Raw genomic sequence first — 14,520 nt, 5'->3', positions numbered from 1 at the left:
CCATTACTGGACCAAATACGAATAGTGACATTATTACTTGTGGCCGACTACCATTCCCCTCAACAAATAATCCACTTTCTCAAAGTTAGAATAAAATAGACATCTTATAGCCTTTCCTTTCATACTCCCTGTGTGCCAGCAATAATACTGTTGCATAGTTCACAAAGCGCACTTTACAAAATCATCTCACCTTGTTGTGGGAAATAGAAGAGTAAACCCCAATCTCTCAGAAGACCTAGCCTTAAGTTTGACCTCTTTTTTTGAGTGCAATGTATCAAGATGAAAATATTTAAAGTCATTTTTATAGCTCATTCATCTCCTGAACTGCGCCATGGGTATTTTGGGGGTGCTGAAGCCTTTCTACTTCCAGCACCTATGCTTTTCTATGTTTAATACTCTGAATTATCTTCCTAATTGTTGGAGAACATAATTTAATTCAATGACCGCAAAATGGTCAATCTTGAGGGGTTTGGGAAGAGTTCGTCTCAAAGGTAAAGCAATTACATATAAATATTGATTATAATAACTTTGCAGTGTTTTTGAAACTCCTGCACTTGTACAAAACCGGTCCCCCAAAACTAAACTGGCCCCCTACCCTTCCAGTCGCCCTGGGAAATGCCTGCTCCTGCCTTTTCACTGCTCCTTTTTGCACACCACTGTTAATACTTCTAAGGCTTTATATGACGCCAATTTTTTTACTGATCATCTTTAAAGTAGTTAACACAGTTAATATGTCATCAACACTTGGACACACAGTCTGCGTCTGGGCTTTTCTGATGAAAACTCAGCCTGAATTCCATTACCATTTTTCATTCAGTTTTAAACACGCATCCACCTGTATCTGTTTCCTCGTCACGTGTTCACTTGAGCGACTGAGCCCTTTCTTTCAATTGTATTTTGCCCTGTTTCTATTCATCTTATTAAATATTTGTGTATATAGACTGGTCTTGCATTCTTTAGAGTCGCATTGATTGTGCTGAATAATTAATGTACTTTTCATCAATATGCTGTTATGCGGTGGGTATTTCAGGGTAACTTTCAGACCGGAGGAAATATATTGACTATCCATTGAAGGGCTTGTCTATAACAGACCTGAACTTATATATTAAAACATTGATGGAATCGAAAAATCTCATTTGGGGTGGTTATTCAAAATTCCAATTTACAGCGAGTTGCAAATGCTGACAGATTAAAGAAAAATAAAATTCTGGAATAGTAGCAAAACAAAAATTCTCCGACCTGCCTGGTATGCTTGTATTTAAACTGGCAAACACTGCTTTGATACTCTTTGTGCTTTAGAAACTGTGACCCCCTTGAATAATGTTTTATGCACTCTGCATCCCTAGTCTGTCATTTACTTGATCGTGCCAGTTTCTTAAATTTGCTCAGGGTAGCACTAAGCTGGAAACTCGACTAGTCTCACAACGTAAATTGAGGAAGTAAGGCAAGAATATTCTTGGTTTACTGGTTTACTTACGAAATTCATGAGCAGGTCAGGAGTACTACAACAGTAAGCCACACCTACTTCTAAACATTCTCTACAAATGGAGCCCTGTACGCCATTATAATACCTTAGATTAACTTGGATGACACCAGCATTTGTTTACAATTTGGGCAGCACTATTTTTCAGTATCAGCATGCTTTATTCACATCTCACACTTTCCCAAATGCTCCCTTTCATTTCAGCTATTCAGGCAGCAGTACCGTTTCACTTCAACCGGTCACATAAAGAGTCCAGGGCGACATTCGGCCTTATATCCCGATTTTTCAGCCTCAAACTTGGATTTCAGTGAGACTGGCTATGAGGCTACTTGGTCTTATGGACTACTGCACCCTGCTGGTGAAACACACCAAATGGCATATGCATGCTCTGCAATGGAATTTGAAGTCCCAGTAGGTATAACGTCAGGACAATTTCACTGACTGAGTCCAGATTTTGGAAGAGACTGCTAGAGATCTGCTGTGGTACAACTGAACAGCAAACTGGTCAGCAGCTGACACTCTCTTACCCTCCCAGAGTTGACAGTAGTGACAGATGCTTCGCTACTGGGGGTGAGTTGGCTATCTTGGAGAGGTGGATACCAGTAAACTCTGGTCTCTGGCTGAAACTCGATCCAAATTAATTTGGTGGAGTTGCTGGTCATCTCCTTGGCATTGGAAACCTTACTGCCAACAATCAAAGGGAGGCTGGTTCAGGTGTTCATGGGCAATACCTACACCATGTGTTACTGCAACAAGCAGGGCAGGGTGGTGTGGGGTCATGGGCCCAGCGCAAGGAGGCCCTGTGTCTCTGGAAATGGCTGGAATGTCAGGACATCTTCCTGGTCACACAACCCATGGCGAGATCTCTGAACACAGGGCAGCCAAACTCAGCTGTCACCTTGCGGACCATGAATGGCATTAACACACACACAGGTGGTGCAAGGTGTCTTCCTAAAATCAGGAAACCTTGGCTTGATATATTCACCACTGCCAAGAAAGTGCAGTGTTAGAACTTCTGCGCGTTGGAGTGTCCAAAGCAGCTCCTGCTAGGAGACGCATTCTGCTTGGAGTGGAATATGGGATTCCTGTTGGCCTTTCCACTGATACAACTCCTGCCCTGGGCCCTTAAGAAGACCAGGCCTGATTGGGTCCAAGTCATCTTTGCGGCTCTGAACTGGGCACAAAAAAATTGATATTCAGAATCCCTGGGTCTGAGCATCCATCCTCCCATCAGGCTGCCTCTTCTGGAGGATCACCTGTTGCAGCAGCAGGGTCTGGTTTCCCACCCCAACCTGCACACACTTAATCTTCATGCTTGGAGATTAAGTGGGGAAAGCGGCGCACTTGTGACCTTCCTCCTGAAGTTGTAGATGTTGTTCTGGAAGCCAGGCATCCCTCCACAATGTCCTTATACGTCTGTTGGGAAAAATGTGTAACTTGATATGCAGACACTTCATGTCCATCTGTTTGAGGTGTTGTGGTTTGTGTCAACCTGTGCCAGGCAGGGCCTGGTGTTGTGAACTGTTAAAGGGTATTTAGTGCATATCTCTGCTTTTCATAGGTTACTGGATCAGCCTTCCAATTGTCACCTGTTGTGATTTGGTTTCTGAAAGATTTGCAGCATATTTTCCTGCCTTCATCTTTCATGATACCCAGGTGGAACTTGAATCTGGTCCTCACGTTTTTTGATGGGCTTCTCATTTCAGCCCATGCATAGCTGTCACCTCCTGGTTCCCACCCTCAGTATGATCTTCTTGTGGGCCATCACCTCTAGGGTGAGCATAGTCCCTGGGTCTCTTGGTCTAATCTGCGTATACTACATTCTCCCAGGACAAAGTGTTTCTCCAAATCCTTGCCTCCTTTTACCCAAGGTGGAGACTTTCTTCCACTTTCGTCCAGTGATCACCCTTCCGGAGTTCTATAAAACCGGTTTACTTCCAACACTGATCTAGTCACAATACTTTATGTACAAACACTCTGTGGATGGCTCCACAAAGCTTTTGATCTTTTAATTTGTCTGAAAACATCTATGCATAACAAAAGAAAACACTCCTTGGAATAATTCAGAATTTAAAAAAATTAAATAAATAGCTAAACTTCAACGCAACCGGCTAAAAACAAACCAACCTCAAGACAACATATGCCTACACATACGTAAGAGAATATTCAAGTCCACATTCAAAAAAGCTAAAAAAACTATACTATTAACCCAAATTCAAAATGCAAGTGCACCAATAAATAATGTTTTTAAAACACTCAAATAATTCAGTTAACAATCCAAATCTGAAGTTTTTGCATCAAACTGGTAAATCATTTCACAACAAAAGCAAACCTGCTGGATTCTTACTTTTAAATAAAAAAAAACAATAGCATCACACATTGCAAAAAACCCTCAATGGGAAATAAACACAACCTGCGTGTTCCTTCAAATAATTGTCACCAAGTGAATTTCTAGCTATTTGCAAAGTGTGCAAGCCACTTGGATGCCCCTCTGACCCTTGTCTACCTCGAATCTTCAAAAACATTCTTTTAACAGCTTAAGGGTCCTTCCTAGTCAGAACACTCCTCACCTCCTTAACAACAGGAGTTTACCCAGAAGACCTTAAAGTCATATATATGCCCATTATAAAAAAATATATAAATAATGTAACCTGGACAATCAAGACCCCTACAACACAGACCTACTGTAAACATACAGAAAGAGCAACCTTTGCCCAAATGTCAGTTTATTGAAGGCTATTCCCTTCTTTCGGACTCCCAAACTAGTTTCTATCCAGGAAGAGGCATTGTATTGGCTCCAATTTCAATCTGGGAAAACGTTTGAAAACACAGACCAGAACAAAGTTGCCACCATTCTTCTCTTGTACCTTTCAGTGGCCTTAGACACAGTAAATAAGGACTATTCCAAAGATTTGAGGAAGCCGGAACAGAGGGCACAGCTCTCAACTGGTTCACACTGTACCTACACTGCAGAACAAATAGTATCCTTACTCCTCCATTCTCTTCTAAACCATACAGCCTTAAAGCAGGAGTACCTTAAGGCTTGATCATCTCACCCACTCTTTTCAACATCTACTTGAAATTATTACCAGAGCTGATCAATGGTTTTGTTTTCACCTGCTATAACTATGCAGAACACACAAAATACTTCTGAAACTGGAAAAACCAGAGGCCATTGAAACAAAATCTTCAGTTGCCTCTGGGCCAATGATCAATGGATGATATAGAACCACCTCAAATTGAATGAGCCCAGAAAAGAAATACTCGCCTGAGCATTTAAGATCATTGTCAACTGCTGGAATATGTAGTTCTATGCTCCGTTTCATTAGATCAGCAATTTTAATAAGGAATAGTTACTGATATTGTGTCTTCTGATATTTTTGATTTTGATCTTCTTTCTGAAAATTACTGAAATTGCTAGAAATGTTGATGATGACTAATGCTTTTAGCTAAAATGTATTAAAGTCACGTCAGTGGTCTTACATACTTGAGTGGGAAGGCGTGAGAGGCCAACCCATTTAAGTAATGTTATGATCAATTTTTGAAAACATATAGTGCACTTTACACTTATTTATGAGCCTTGTAAGGGATAACTGACCTTGATTTTATAGGAACTTCAGTTTTTGTACGCTTTTAGCTATAATGTACCAAATTCTCCTAGTGGTTTGCTAAATTTAAGCTGGTTAGCGTGAGAAGCTAATCCGCTTTTATACAATGTAAGGATGCCGTTTTCTGATCATGCATAGTGCACTTTATATTTGCTTATTAACTTGTGAGAATGACGCTTTTGATAATGCACAGTTCACTTTATGTTTCCATATTAGCTTGTGAGGGATGTGACTGAGATTATAGAATGAAATCTGCTATAACCGTGATTTTATATTGATTTTTAATGTACATTTTTTATGGACAAATATAGGAATGTATCTATATGTATTCTGTTCTTGATATATTCTGCTGGAGTTTTGTGTTTTAACTCTGGGAAATGAAATACCATTTGTGAATTTGTAAGTTTAAAACTGTATACTTTTATGATTCTTCTTTCTTGAATCAAATAAAGTTACTACTGACTGGAAGTGTATGACCAGGGACCTGGTGTGCCATCTAGCCACCACATTGGCAAATTGTGGTAGGAAGGTGTGTCATAGGGACATTCCTGGTGGTTCATTTAGGATTCTTAGAGGCGTGTATGTTTCCAGCCATAGGTCTCAAATGTGTAGGATTTTTAGATGTCACCGCCTGGTGTTTGTGTCGCCCCTTTAATATGCGTTTAAGTGATGTTAAGGCACTCACTTACCTGCTTACCCACCGTTGGCCTACTGCCTCGCCACCGGGTACTTATAATCATCTGCATTCCCTTGTAGAAGAGCAAAAATCGAGTTATATACCGTAGTAAATGTCACCTTACATTTCTAGACTAAAAGTGCCTCTGCGTGGTTAGTACCGAGGTAAAACAGCCTAAAACGTTACCTTCATAGCAGGACATTATGACTTTTCTCCGAACTCAGCAGGTTATTTGATTTTGTGACTGTTTTTTATGAACATGTCATAAATATTGCATTTGTTTTCTGCCTCCCACGCTTGTTCTTTATCTTCTCGAAAGTTTTGTTGGCTGATACTATCCGAAAATTGTCGCCAGTCCAATTAAAAATCATAAATGTGCCCGAGCTGTCTTTGTAAATAGCTACTGTAAGACAGCGTCGTTTTCATTTGAGTTTCAAGCCAAAGCAGTAAAAGAGAATTGCATTCAGTGCTACCTTTCTAAACCTGCAGAAGTTTTTTTTACCTGGAATAAGTGAAAAAGAAATAACAATCATTTGTTTTCCAGTCAAAAAGTATTACTAAAGTAGGACATGTTTATACAGTTTTTCTCCTTGAAAGTAGTTTAGCACTCAATTTTCCATTTCCACCAGTTAAATGCAAGTGATTTTTTCATAATGAAAATACGTGTTCTGAGATTTGCTTCTGACTCAGACTTGACTCCAAGTAAAATGATTTTTTTTTCTCATTTTAGATTGTTCACAGAACTTTAGCAGCGCTCTTGGGATCTCTTGCAGCGTTGGCGGCATTGGCTGCAGTTGGTGACGTGAGTTGCAATATTTATTTTCCATATGTTTACCCGCTTTCTCATTTTTACCCTAAAATACAGAGGACGGTACCCACACACTGGCAGAGAAGATGTTAATATTTTGAATGTGTTCCACCAGCTGTTGCTCTTTGAAAGTGGCGTAAATACCTCCTTCAAATGTGACCAAGCGAACCTCACTCCATTGGGCGGTTTTGGAGGTGGGGGTGGTTAGATTTCCTCCTCAAGACAATTTTGGTAAAAAAGGACCAATGGTGCGTTTTACACCACATTTTCGGATACATTGGCAGAAAACGCATGGTTTCTGAAGTTTTATCAAAACCTGTTAATAGGTTTGGGGTGAGCCAGGCAGGCATATCAGTCTCATGACATCTTTGAAAAAATGGTGGCACAATAATGGATTCACCATCACCATTTCCCTTTGCATATTGGGATCTCTATTTTGAAAAATACAATTGGTGCGCTTTAAGCAAAATATGAAAATATTCATTTATGAACTTTATTGTGATAATTTTGCAGGAATTACTTCCCTACATTTTCCAGGCAGATTCTCTGCCAAATGTCTTGATACAGAATTTACTCGAAAGAGGCAAACTGAAAAAATTATACGAATCTGTCACATCAGGCAAACCTACAGGTCTCGTGCCGCATTTTATTTAAAGGTTACAGTATCAGGGAGCAGACTGATTACACAATCTTACATACTCAGACCTCCGACCACATGAATATTAATAACATCGAAATATTTTTTCACTAAATATGATGAAACACCACCATACAGCTTATGAAAAAACCATGAACCACATTGGAACCAGAAATAGCATTGTCCCCTAAGCTCATCATGACATTTCCGGCAAATATAGGATTTCAATATATTTCAGAAATGTATTATTTTTCCGTGAAACATCAACTTGACCCCTTCTAGTAAAAATGCAGTTCATCATAAAAGAAAGTATTTTCTTTTGGCTTAAACAAGCTATTTCCCCCCAAACCCTATTTAACCACTTTTATATATAAAGGGCACTATTTGCGTGCCAAAGTATCAACATTACATTTTTAGTAAATATTTGTTTGGTACCCAAATGTCAATGTATCTTTTTCACCAAGATCTCATGTACTACTGTTACATATTGACCAATTCAGATTTTTTTGTTCATTTATCATCAAGTGTCAGGGCCATTAATCAACATTTTAAGGCTACTCACTGGGCATACCAAAGCGTTGGCATGATGAACAAATATAATATATTGTATTGTAATTGCATTTATATAGCGCTTACAACCCCGACCAGGCGTCAAAGCGCTTTTTCGGCGAGTAGCACGCTACTCCGGGTCCCATAGAGGATTAGTGTTGAATTAGTATAGTGAAACATGCAAGTACCTTTTAAGTGGTGGATAGGTTAGTCCGTTATTTGGATTTGGAATGGTAGCAGAAGGATGGAGGAGGACAAAGGTTTGTATTTATATAGCGCTTGTTGACACACGCTATTCAGGAAGCCTATAAAGGATTAGTACTGAATTAATATGGTGAAATATCAAGATATTTCAGTGGTGGATATTAGTCAAGTCAAGTCAAGTCAAAGAATTTATATAGCGCTCTACATACCCAGAGGGTCTCAAGGCGCTTGAGGAGAATAATAGCAGAGGGATAAAAGGGGGAAAAAGATTTGTATTCATATAGCACTTGTTCCCCTGATGGGTGTTGAAGCGCTTTTCTGGCGAGTAGCACGCCACTCCGGAACCCATAAAGGATTAGTGTTGAAAATTAGTATAGTATAAATATGATGTAATTTGAGTAGTGGATATGTTTTTCAGTTATTTGGGTAGTATATTATTATAGTTGAATATGAAATTTGAGAAGTGAACATGTTAGTCTGTTAATTTTGATTGAAAAAGATAGTGGAGGGATAAAAGAGTGAAGGATTTTTTGTTTTTTAGGTCTTAGCAGTAGGAGGAGGCTTTTGGATGAGTACAAAGGAGTTTTGGAGGGGAGGAGTCAGAGGGAAGAGTTTAGTATGGCTGAGATACCCGCCACCCCCTCTCAACACAATCCCCAAAAGGAGGGAAACCGGAAACAGTTCTTAAAGTTTTTGGATGTGGGATGGAGTGACCATCCCGGCCGTATTTATTAAAACAAAAAATTAAAACATTAAACGTTTTCATGTTATGTACAATTTCATTATCACATTACGAGTTTGGCTAACCTTAACATAATCTCTAATACAGAGGTTCTCCTAGCCGAACTAGCATCCTACGAAAAACATTCTCTAAGAACACTGAAATTGTACATCCTAACGTTTAAGGGCCAACGGCAAGGTCATAACCGGTGTCAAGATCCCTAACCAGACTTACCCCTCCCACTTGGGAGGGGCGACAGCACAGAGGCTTACCTCAAGTGCAACTACTAACAATTTCCCTTGTCTTGACGGGGGCACTTAAGACTCGACGCCATTTAAAGGTCGTTCGAACACTTGTGTGTGGTATCTAGAAGGTATCGTTGACCTCTCCCCACCCCACACAACTTACCGCATCTGCCGTCGCAGATGACACTGGCCCCGGGAAATTCCCCAGGAGGGGGCTGTAACCCCTCCTACAAAGGAAGGGGCCTTGACCGCCTTTCCTTTACTTCCGGCGTCCCGCCCTTAGACGGGACCGCCTCCCCACTGAGGGGCCAATGGCCACCTCTCCCGAGCGCTCCCATCCGTGTTGGGTGACGCCCACTCATAGGGATCTACCAATTAGTGCTCACCGATCATGACCTTACCGCCTACCAAAAATAAATACGACAATTCTTACTCAAACCTATGAAAACATTGGTCGCTACGACCGAAAGAACATGCTAGAAATGTAACACTACATCAAATCATTTTAATCGTAACAACCTAGACGATATTCACCATACTTTATTATGATTAACCACAAACTGATACTGTCACAGCCTGTAAACGAGATGGAAAAACAAACTTATAAATTCACTTTATTGCACAACAACTTGCTGTCCTCAGGGGCTGGTGGGTGGGTCAAAATTGGCTCTTCGTTCCGTCCCGAGCTCACGTGTAGCGAGGAGGTGCAGCTTCGGAGCACAAGAACAAGAGGACGTCTTCTGGTCTTGCGCCTTCTTTTATCCGTCTTCAGGGCGGGCGAAAACCCGCCCCTGCCTGCCCCGAGGGCGTGGCTGGCTGCGTCGGTGTCTAGGCCAGCCCACTCTAGGGCGGGAAAAAAGCGCGCCCCGGCTACGCCGCTTCGGGCATACCAGCCGAGACGCGCCTCCCGCCCAAAAATGGCTTCCCGGGGGGATCGAGGCACTCATCCATACGTTCGGGGGGACCGAGTGGTCGCCCCTTTCCATATGGCTGAGATACCCGCCACCCCCTCTCAACACAATCCCCAAAAGGAGGGAAACCGGAAACAGTTCTTAAAGTTTTTGGATGTGGGATGGAGTGACCATCCCGGCCGTATTTATTAAAACAAAAAATTAAAACATTAAACGTTTTCATGTTATGTACAATTTCATTATCACATTACGAGTTTGGCTAACCTTAACATAATCTCTAATACAGAGGTTCTCCTAGCCGAACTAGCATCCTACGAAAAACATTCTCTAAGAACACTGAAATTGTACATCCTAACGTTTAAGGGCCAACGGCAAGGTCATAACCGGTGTCAAGATCCCTAACCAGACTTACCCCTCCCACTTGGGAGGGGCGACAGCACAGAGGCTTACCTCAAGTGCAACTACTAACAATTTCCCTTGTCTTGACGGGGGCACTTAAGACTCGACGCCATTTAAAGGTCGTTCGAACACTTGTGTGTGGTATCTAGAAGGTATCGTTGACCTCTCCCCACCCCACACAACTTACCGCATCTGCCGTCGCAGATGACACTGGCCCCGGGAAATTCCCCAGGAGGGGGCTGTAACCCCTCCTACAAAGGAAGGGGCCTTGACCGCCTTTCCTTTACTTCCGGCGTCCCGCCCTTAGACGGGACCGCCTCCCCACTGAGGGGCCAATGGCCACCTCTCCCGAGCGCTCCCATCCGTGTTGGGTGACGCCCACTCATAGGGATCTACCAATTAGTGCTCACCGATCATGACCTTACCGCCACAGGTCCGGATAGTTGACCGGCTATCCGGACCCCCCACAAAACTCCTACCTAAAGGTCATGTTTTAGAGATTTTAACCAGGCTAGGAAGTCTCCTATGAGTAACTCATTCCCCGCCCTCGACAAATGCACACCATCCCCCAGATACATACTGTCATCATTAATACAATTATGCGAGATCGAATGCAATGTCTTGGAACGGAACAACCTACTCACTTTGTTATTCAATTTTTTAACAGAATGATTCAAAGCAGGGATCGAGATAGCCCCCCGCCACACTTTTCGTGGGATCATATGAGACCACGCAATCAGGCACCCCGGAACTCTCCTCGCTAACCAACTTACCGTGGAAAGCATAGCCTCCAGGAGAAGTCGTCTACCGGTGGTGACCAAATCATTGCCCCCTAAATGCACTATGACTATGGACGGCGGTGACCTCATCCGCTCTAACAAGCCCTCAAAAAATTCCTGAAACTGGTCAATACAGAGACCGCCCCTTCCGTAGAAGGACACTCTGTACCCGTATTCCCCAGGTACGTGAAACATGTCACCTGCTTTGAATACGTCTGCGGCCCGTCTCACGTATGAGTGGCCCACGACCCACACCTCCTTCCTCACAGCCGGTGACGTGCGACCGCTGGCCTGGTGTTGGGTCGACTGCTCAGTCTGCCCTGCCGCGTAGGCTTGCGCAACTGAAAACAAACAAAAGACAAGAGGCGTGAGTACATGATTACAGCTTCACAACATGTGCAATCGCACGTACCTCTTATAACATTTGGAGGACCAGCGCCCCACACGTTTCACTTGTTCTACATTAAGACCCCTGGCTGTAGCTTCAGTGGCAGCCCCTATACGAAAGGAGTGGGTCCCAAATTCGCCCGGGTCCAAGCCCGCTGCGGCAATGGCCATTGCAAGCACCCGTTGAAACTGAAACCTCGTCAGCGGGGTGGCGTCTGCATGCCTCAACAATGTCCCCCCCCATGATGCCACTCTCTGTGCTAGGTAATCTTCTAAGCACTGTACCGGACACATGGATGACTCGGGGTCCCTGCGAATGATCGTGCAGTCCCCTTTCCCATCTTGGTCAGTCTTAGACCTGAGAAAGGAGACAATCATCGCATCCCCCCTGATCTGAACATGTTCCCTGCACAAGCCCCCCGTCACATCCTGTTTGTTCCTTGCAACCAGCTCACTAACTCTCATAGCCCCGTGAAACGCCAGCGTAAATGCAGTCCGGAACAAACAGGTCTCAAAAGGGGACGAGCATGTGTTAGGGAGTGTGTCCAGTAACTGGGACAACCTGTCTAGACCTATCGGTCGTCTCACGTCTACTCTGCGACCCTCTAGGCGTTGCCACCCACGCAGCGCTTTCTGTACTGTGAAAGACGCTGTTGGGTCCAGGATGCCATGGGCCCTGGCAACAAAGGAAATGGCGGCACGATGCCTTTGGGCCGTAGCCACCGATTTCCCAGCCCTATGTAAAGACATCAGAAAGAGTACTACCCACTCTTCCTGACCCCACAGACCCCCTCTCTCTGCCCCTAAAAAGGCTAAATAGGCCTGGAACGCCCCTTCATATGCCTTCCTTGTCCTGGGTGCTAGACTCTCTCCCACGAGGTGACGAAGTTCGGGGCACCGAGAGACCAGAGAGCTTCGGGGAAGGGTGCCGGCTCCGGGTCCGCTGAAGGAAGGAAACCCGAGAAAGCCTGCATGTGAAAACGAGACAGTGCGTCAGCAGCCTGATTCATCACCCCTGGGACATGTTTTGCTCTGAATACCACGTTCAGTTGCATACATAGTAGGACAATTTCTTTGAGCAGCCTCAAAATCAACTTACAATGGGCTGACTGACTATTGATGCATTCTACCACGGTCATGTTGTCGGACCAAAAAATGACAGAATGATCTCTGAAACCTTCTGGCCAGGTTCTCAGGGCCACGAGAATGGGAAATAATTCAAGGAAAGCAATATTACTCGTTAGCCCCTTCTCGTGCCACCATAGGGGCCATCTTTGAGCAGACCAGTTCGTGCCGAAGATGGCGCCAAAACCTATGCTTCCTGCTGAATCTGTCCATAGCCCAAGCTCTTCTGAGGACACGGCTGGCTTGTTCCAGACGACTCGGCCATTGAAGTCCGCCAAGAATGCTAACCATATCCGCATGTCCTGGCGGACCTCAGCCGATAACCTCGTGCGATGATGACCCTCCTTCAGGCCAACCATCGCTTGGGCAATGGAGCGGGAAAAGGGGCGAGCCATTGGGATTACCCTCAAGGCAAAGTTCAACTTTCCCACTAATTGTTGCAACTGATGCAGTGTAACCTTAGGTGTATTCAAACATACTCGGAGGGCTGTCCTGAATTTCAACACTTTGCTAGCTGGTAAACGGAAACACCCCTCCCTTGAGTCCAACTCGATCCCCAAAAATTCGAGGCAAGTCGTGGGACCCATAGTTTTACCCGGTGCCAACGGCACGCCAAATTGACCCATCAACACACAGAATTCATCTAAGGCCTGGGCACATTCGGGATTTCGGGCGGGACCAAGGAACAAAAAATCGTCAAGGTAGTGCATTACATTTCGAAAACCCGTTTTCTTAGTGAACACCCATTGCAGGAAAGTACTGAATTGCTCAAAATAAGCACATGATATAGAGCATCCCATTGGCATACACCTATCCATGTAAAATGATCCCTGGAACCCGAATCCCAAAAGACGCTGATCGTCTGGGTGTACCGGGAGCAACCGGAACGCTGACTCGATATCAGATTTCGCCATCAACGTCCCGGGCCCCAGGCGATTCAAGATGGCTACTGCCTCATCAAAAGATGCGTATCGCACCGAACAAACTTCTGGATCAATTGCGTCGTTCACCGAAAGACCATGTGGAGCAGACAGATTATGAATTAATCGAAACTCACCTGGGTCCTTCTTGGGGACCACCCCTAACGGAGAACAAACAAAATCCGGTACCGGGGGTACACTAAACGGGCCGGCGACCCGTCCCCGGCTAACCTCTTTCTGAATTTTCTCTTGCACTACAGATGTATGTTGTAGAACGGAAAGTTGATTTTTGCACATCCCTACACCCTGAAAGTCCCCTACCGGGATGCGGAAACCATGTGTAAAACCGTTCCGCAGCACCCCGGCAGAAGTCCGATCCGGGTATTCGCTGGGCCAGGGAATCATTGCCAAGGTATCAATCGGAGTTGGTAAAGGCGCCCCTCGGCCTAGATTAGACCTGTTTGGCGCCTCCCTTACCCCCATTCTCACTCGTTCTGGCTCTGCACGATGACTCAGGATGGGATGACCCACACGTACTACATTCGTGTCTAAATTTACATGATCCCGGAGGCCTGGTACATTTCCCTCTGTTGAAGTTATAACAGAAACCCTTTCTCCCTGTATTGCCTGCGGGCCTCGACTGGTCGTCGGTGCTCGTACTTGGTCGAAAGGGCGACCCCACATTTTGGCGGGAGTAATCAACAACATTGCTCCCAACCAATGGCATTCTCAACATTCCCGATTCTTTCATTTTATCCCATGTTAAAGAATCGTAACAATCCCAAGTCAAACTCTTGTTATGTTCTTTTTCTTTCCTGAACAGATTATCATAACAAAACCAATGGTTACCTTGATACGCTGTCGAGTAACCCATAATTCTTGATTGGTAAACGGGAAACTCAGGAAGCAACTCGGGCCTACGTTCCCCCAAAATCGATGTAAAAATACCCCACGCATTGCCCCAGTTACCAATATTCTCATTTACCTTAAAGGCGGCCATTTTTGCGCGCCAAACACTCGGATGCATTAGGTCCTTCTGACTTTTTACATGCTCCACATCATAATGAT

The 14,520-nt window shown here is 44.1% G+C and overlaps 1 protein-coding gene across 1 annotated transcript in view; it reads left to right on the top strand.

Moving 5' to 3' along the window:
- Positions 1 to 14,520, top strand: part of OCA2 (OCA2 melanosomal transmembrane protein) — an 833,084-nt gene that overhangs the window by 342,944 nt on the left and 475,620 nt on the right. Inside the window, exon 10 of the mRNA XM_086934183.1 lies at positions 6,498 to 6,569. Within this exon, the coding sequence (XP_086790309.1) occupies positions 6,498 to 6,569 (72 nt within the window). The remainder of the gene's footprint in view (positions 1 to 6,497; positions 6,570 to 14,520) is intronic.

The sequence above is a fragment of the Lissotriton vulgaris genome, chromosome 8 (genome assembly GCF_964263255.1).
Source record: "Lissotriton vulgaris chromosome 8, aLisVul1.2, whole genome shotgun sequence".
NCBI classification, from domain to species: Eukaryota; Metazoa; Chordata; class Amphibia; order Caudata; family Salamandridae; genus Lissotriton; species Lissotriton vulgaris.
Note: the sequence above shows the minus strand (reverse complement) of the source record. Positions and strands in the feature narration are given on the sequence as shown.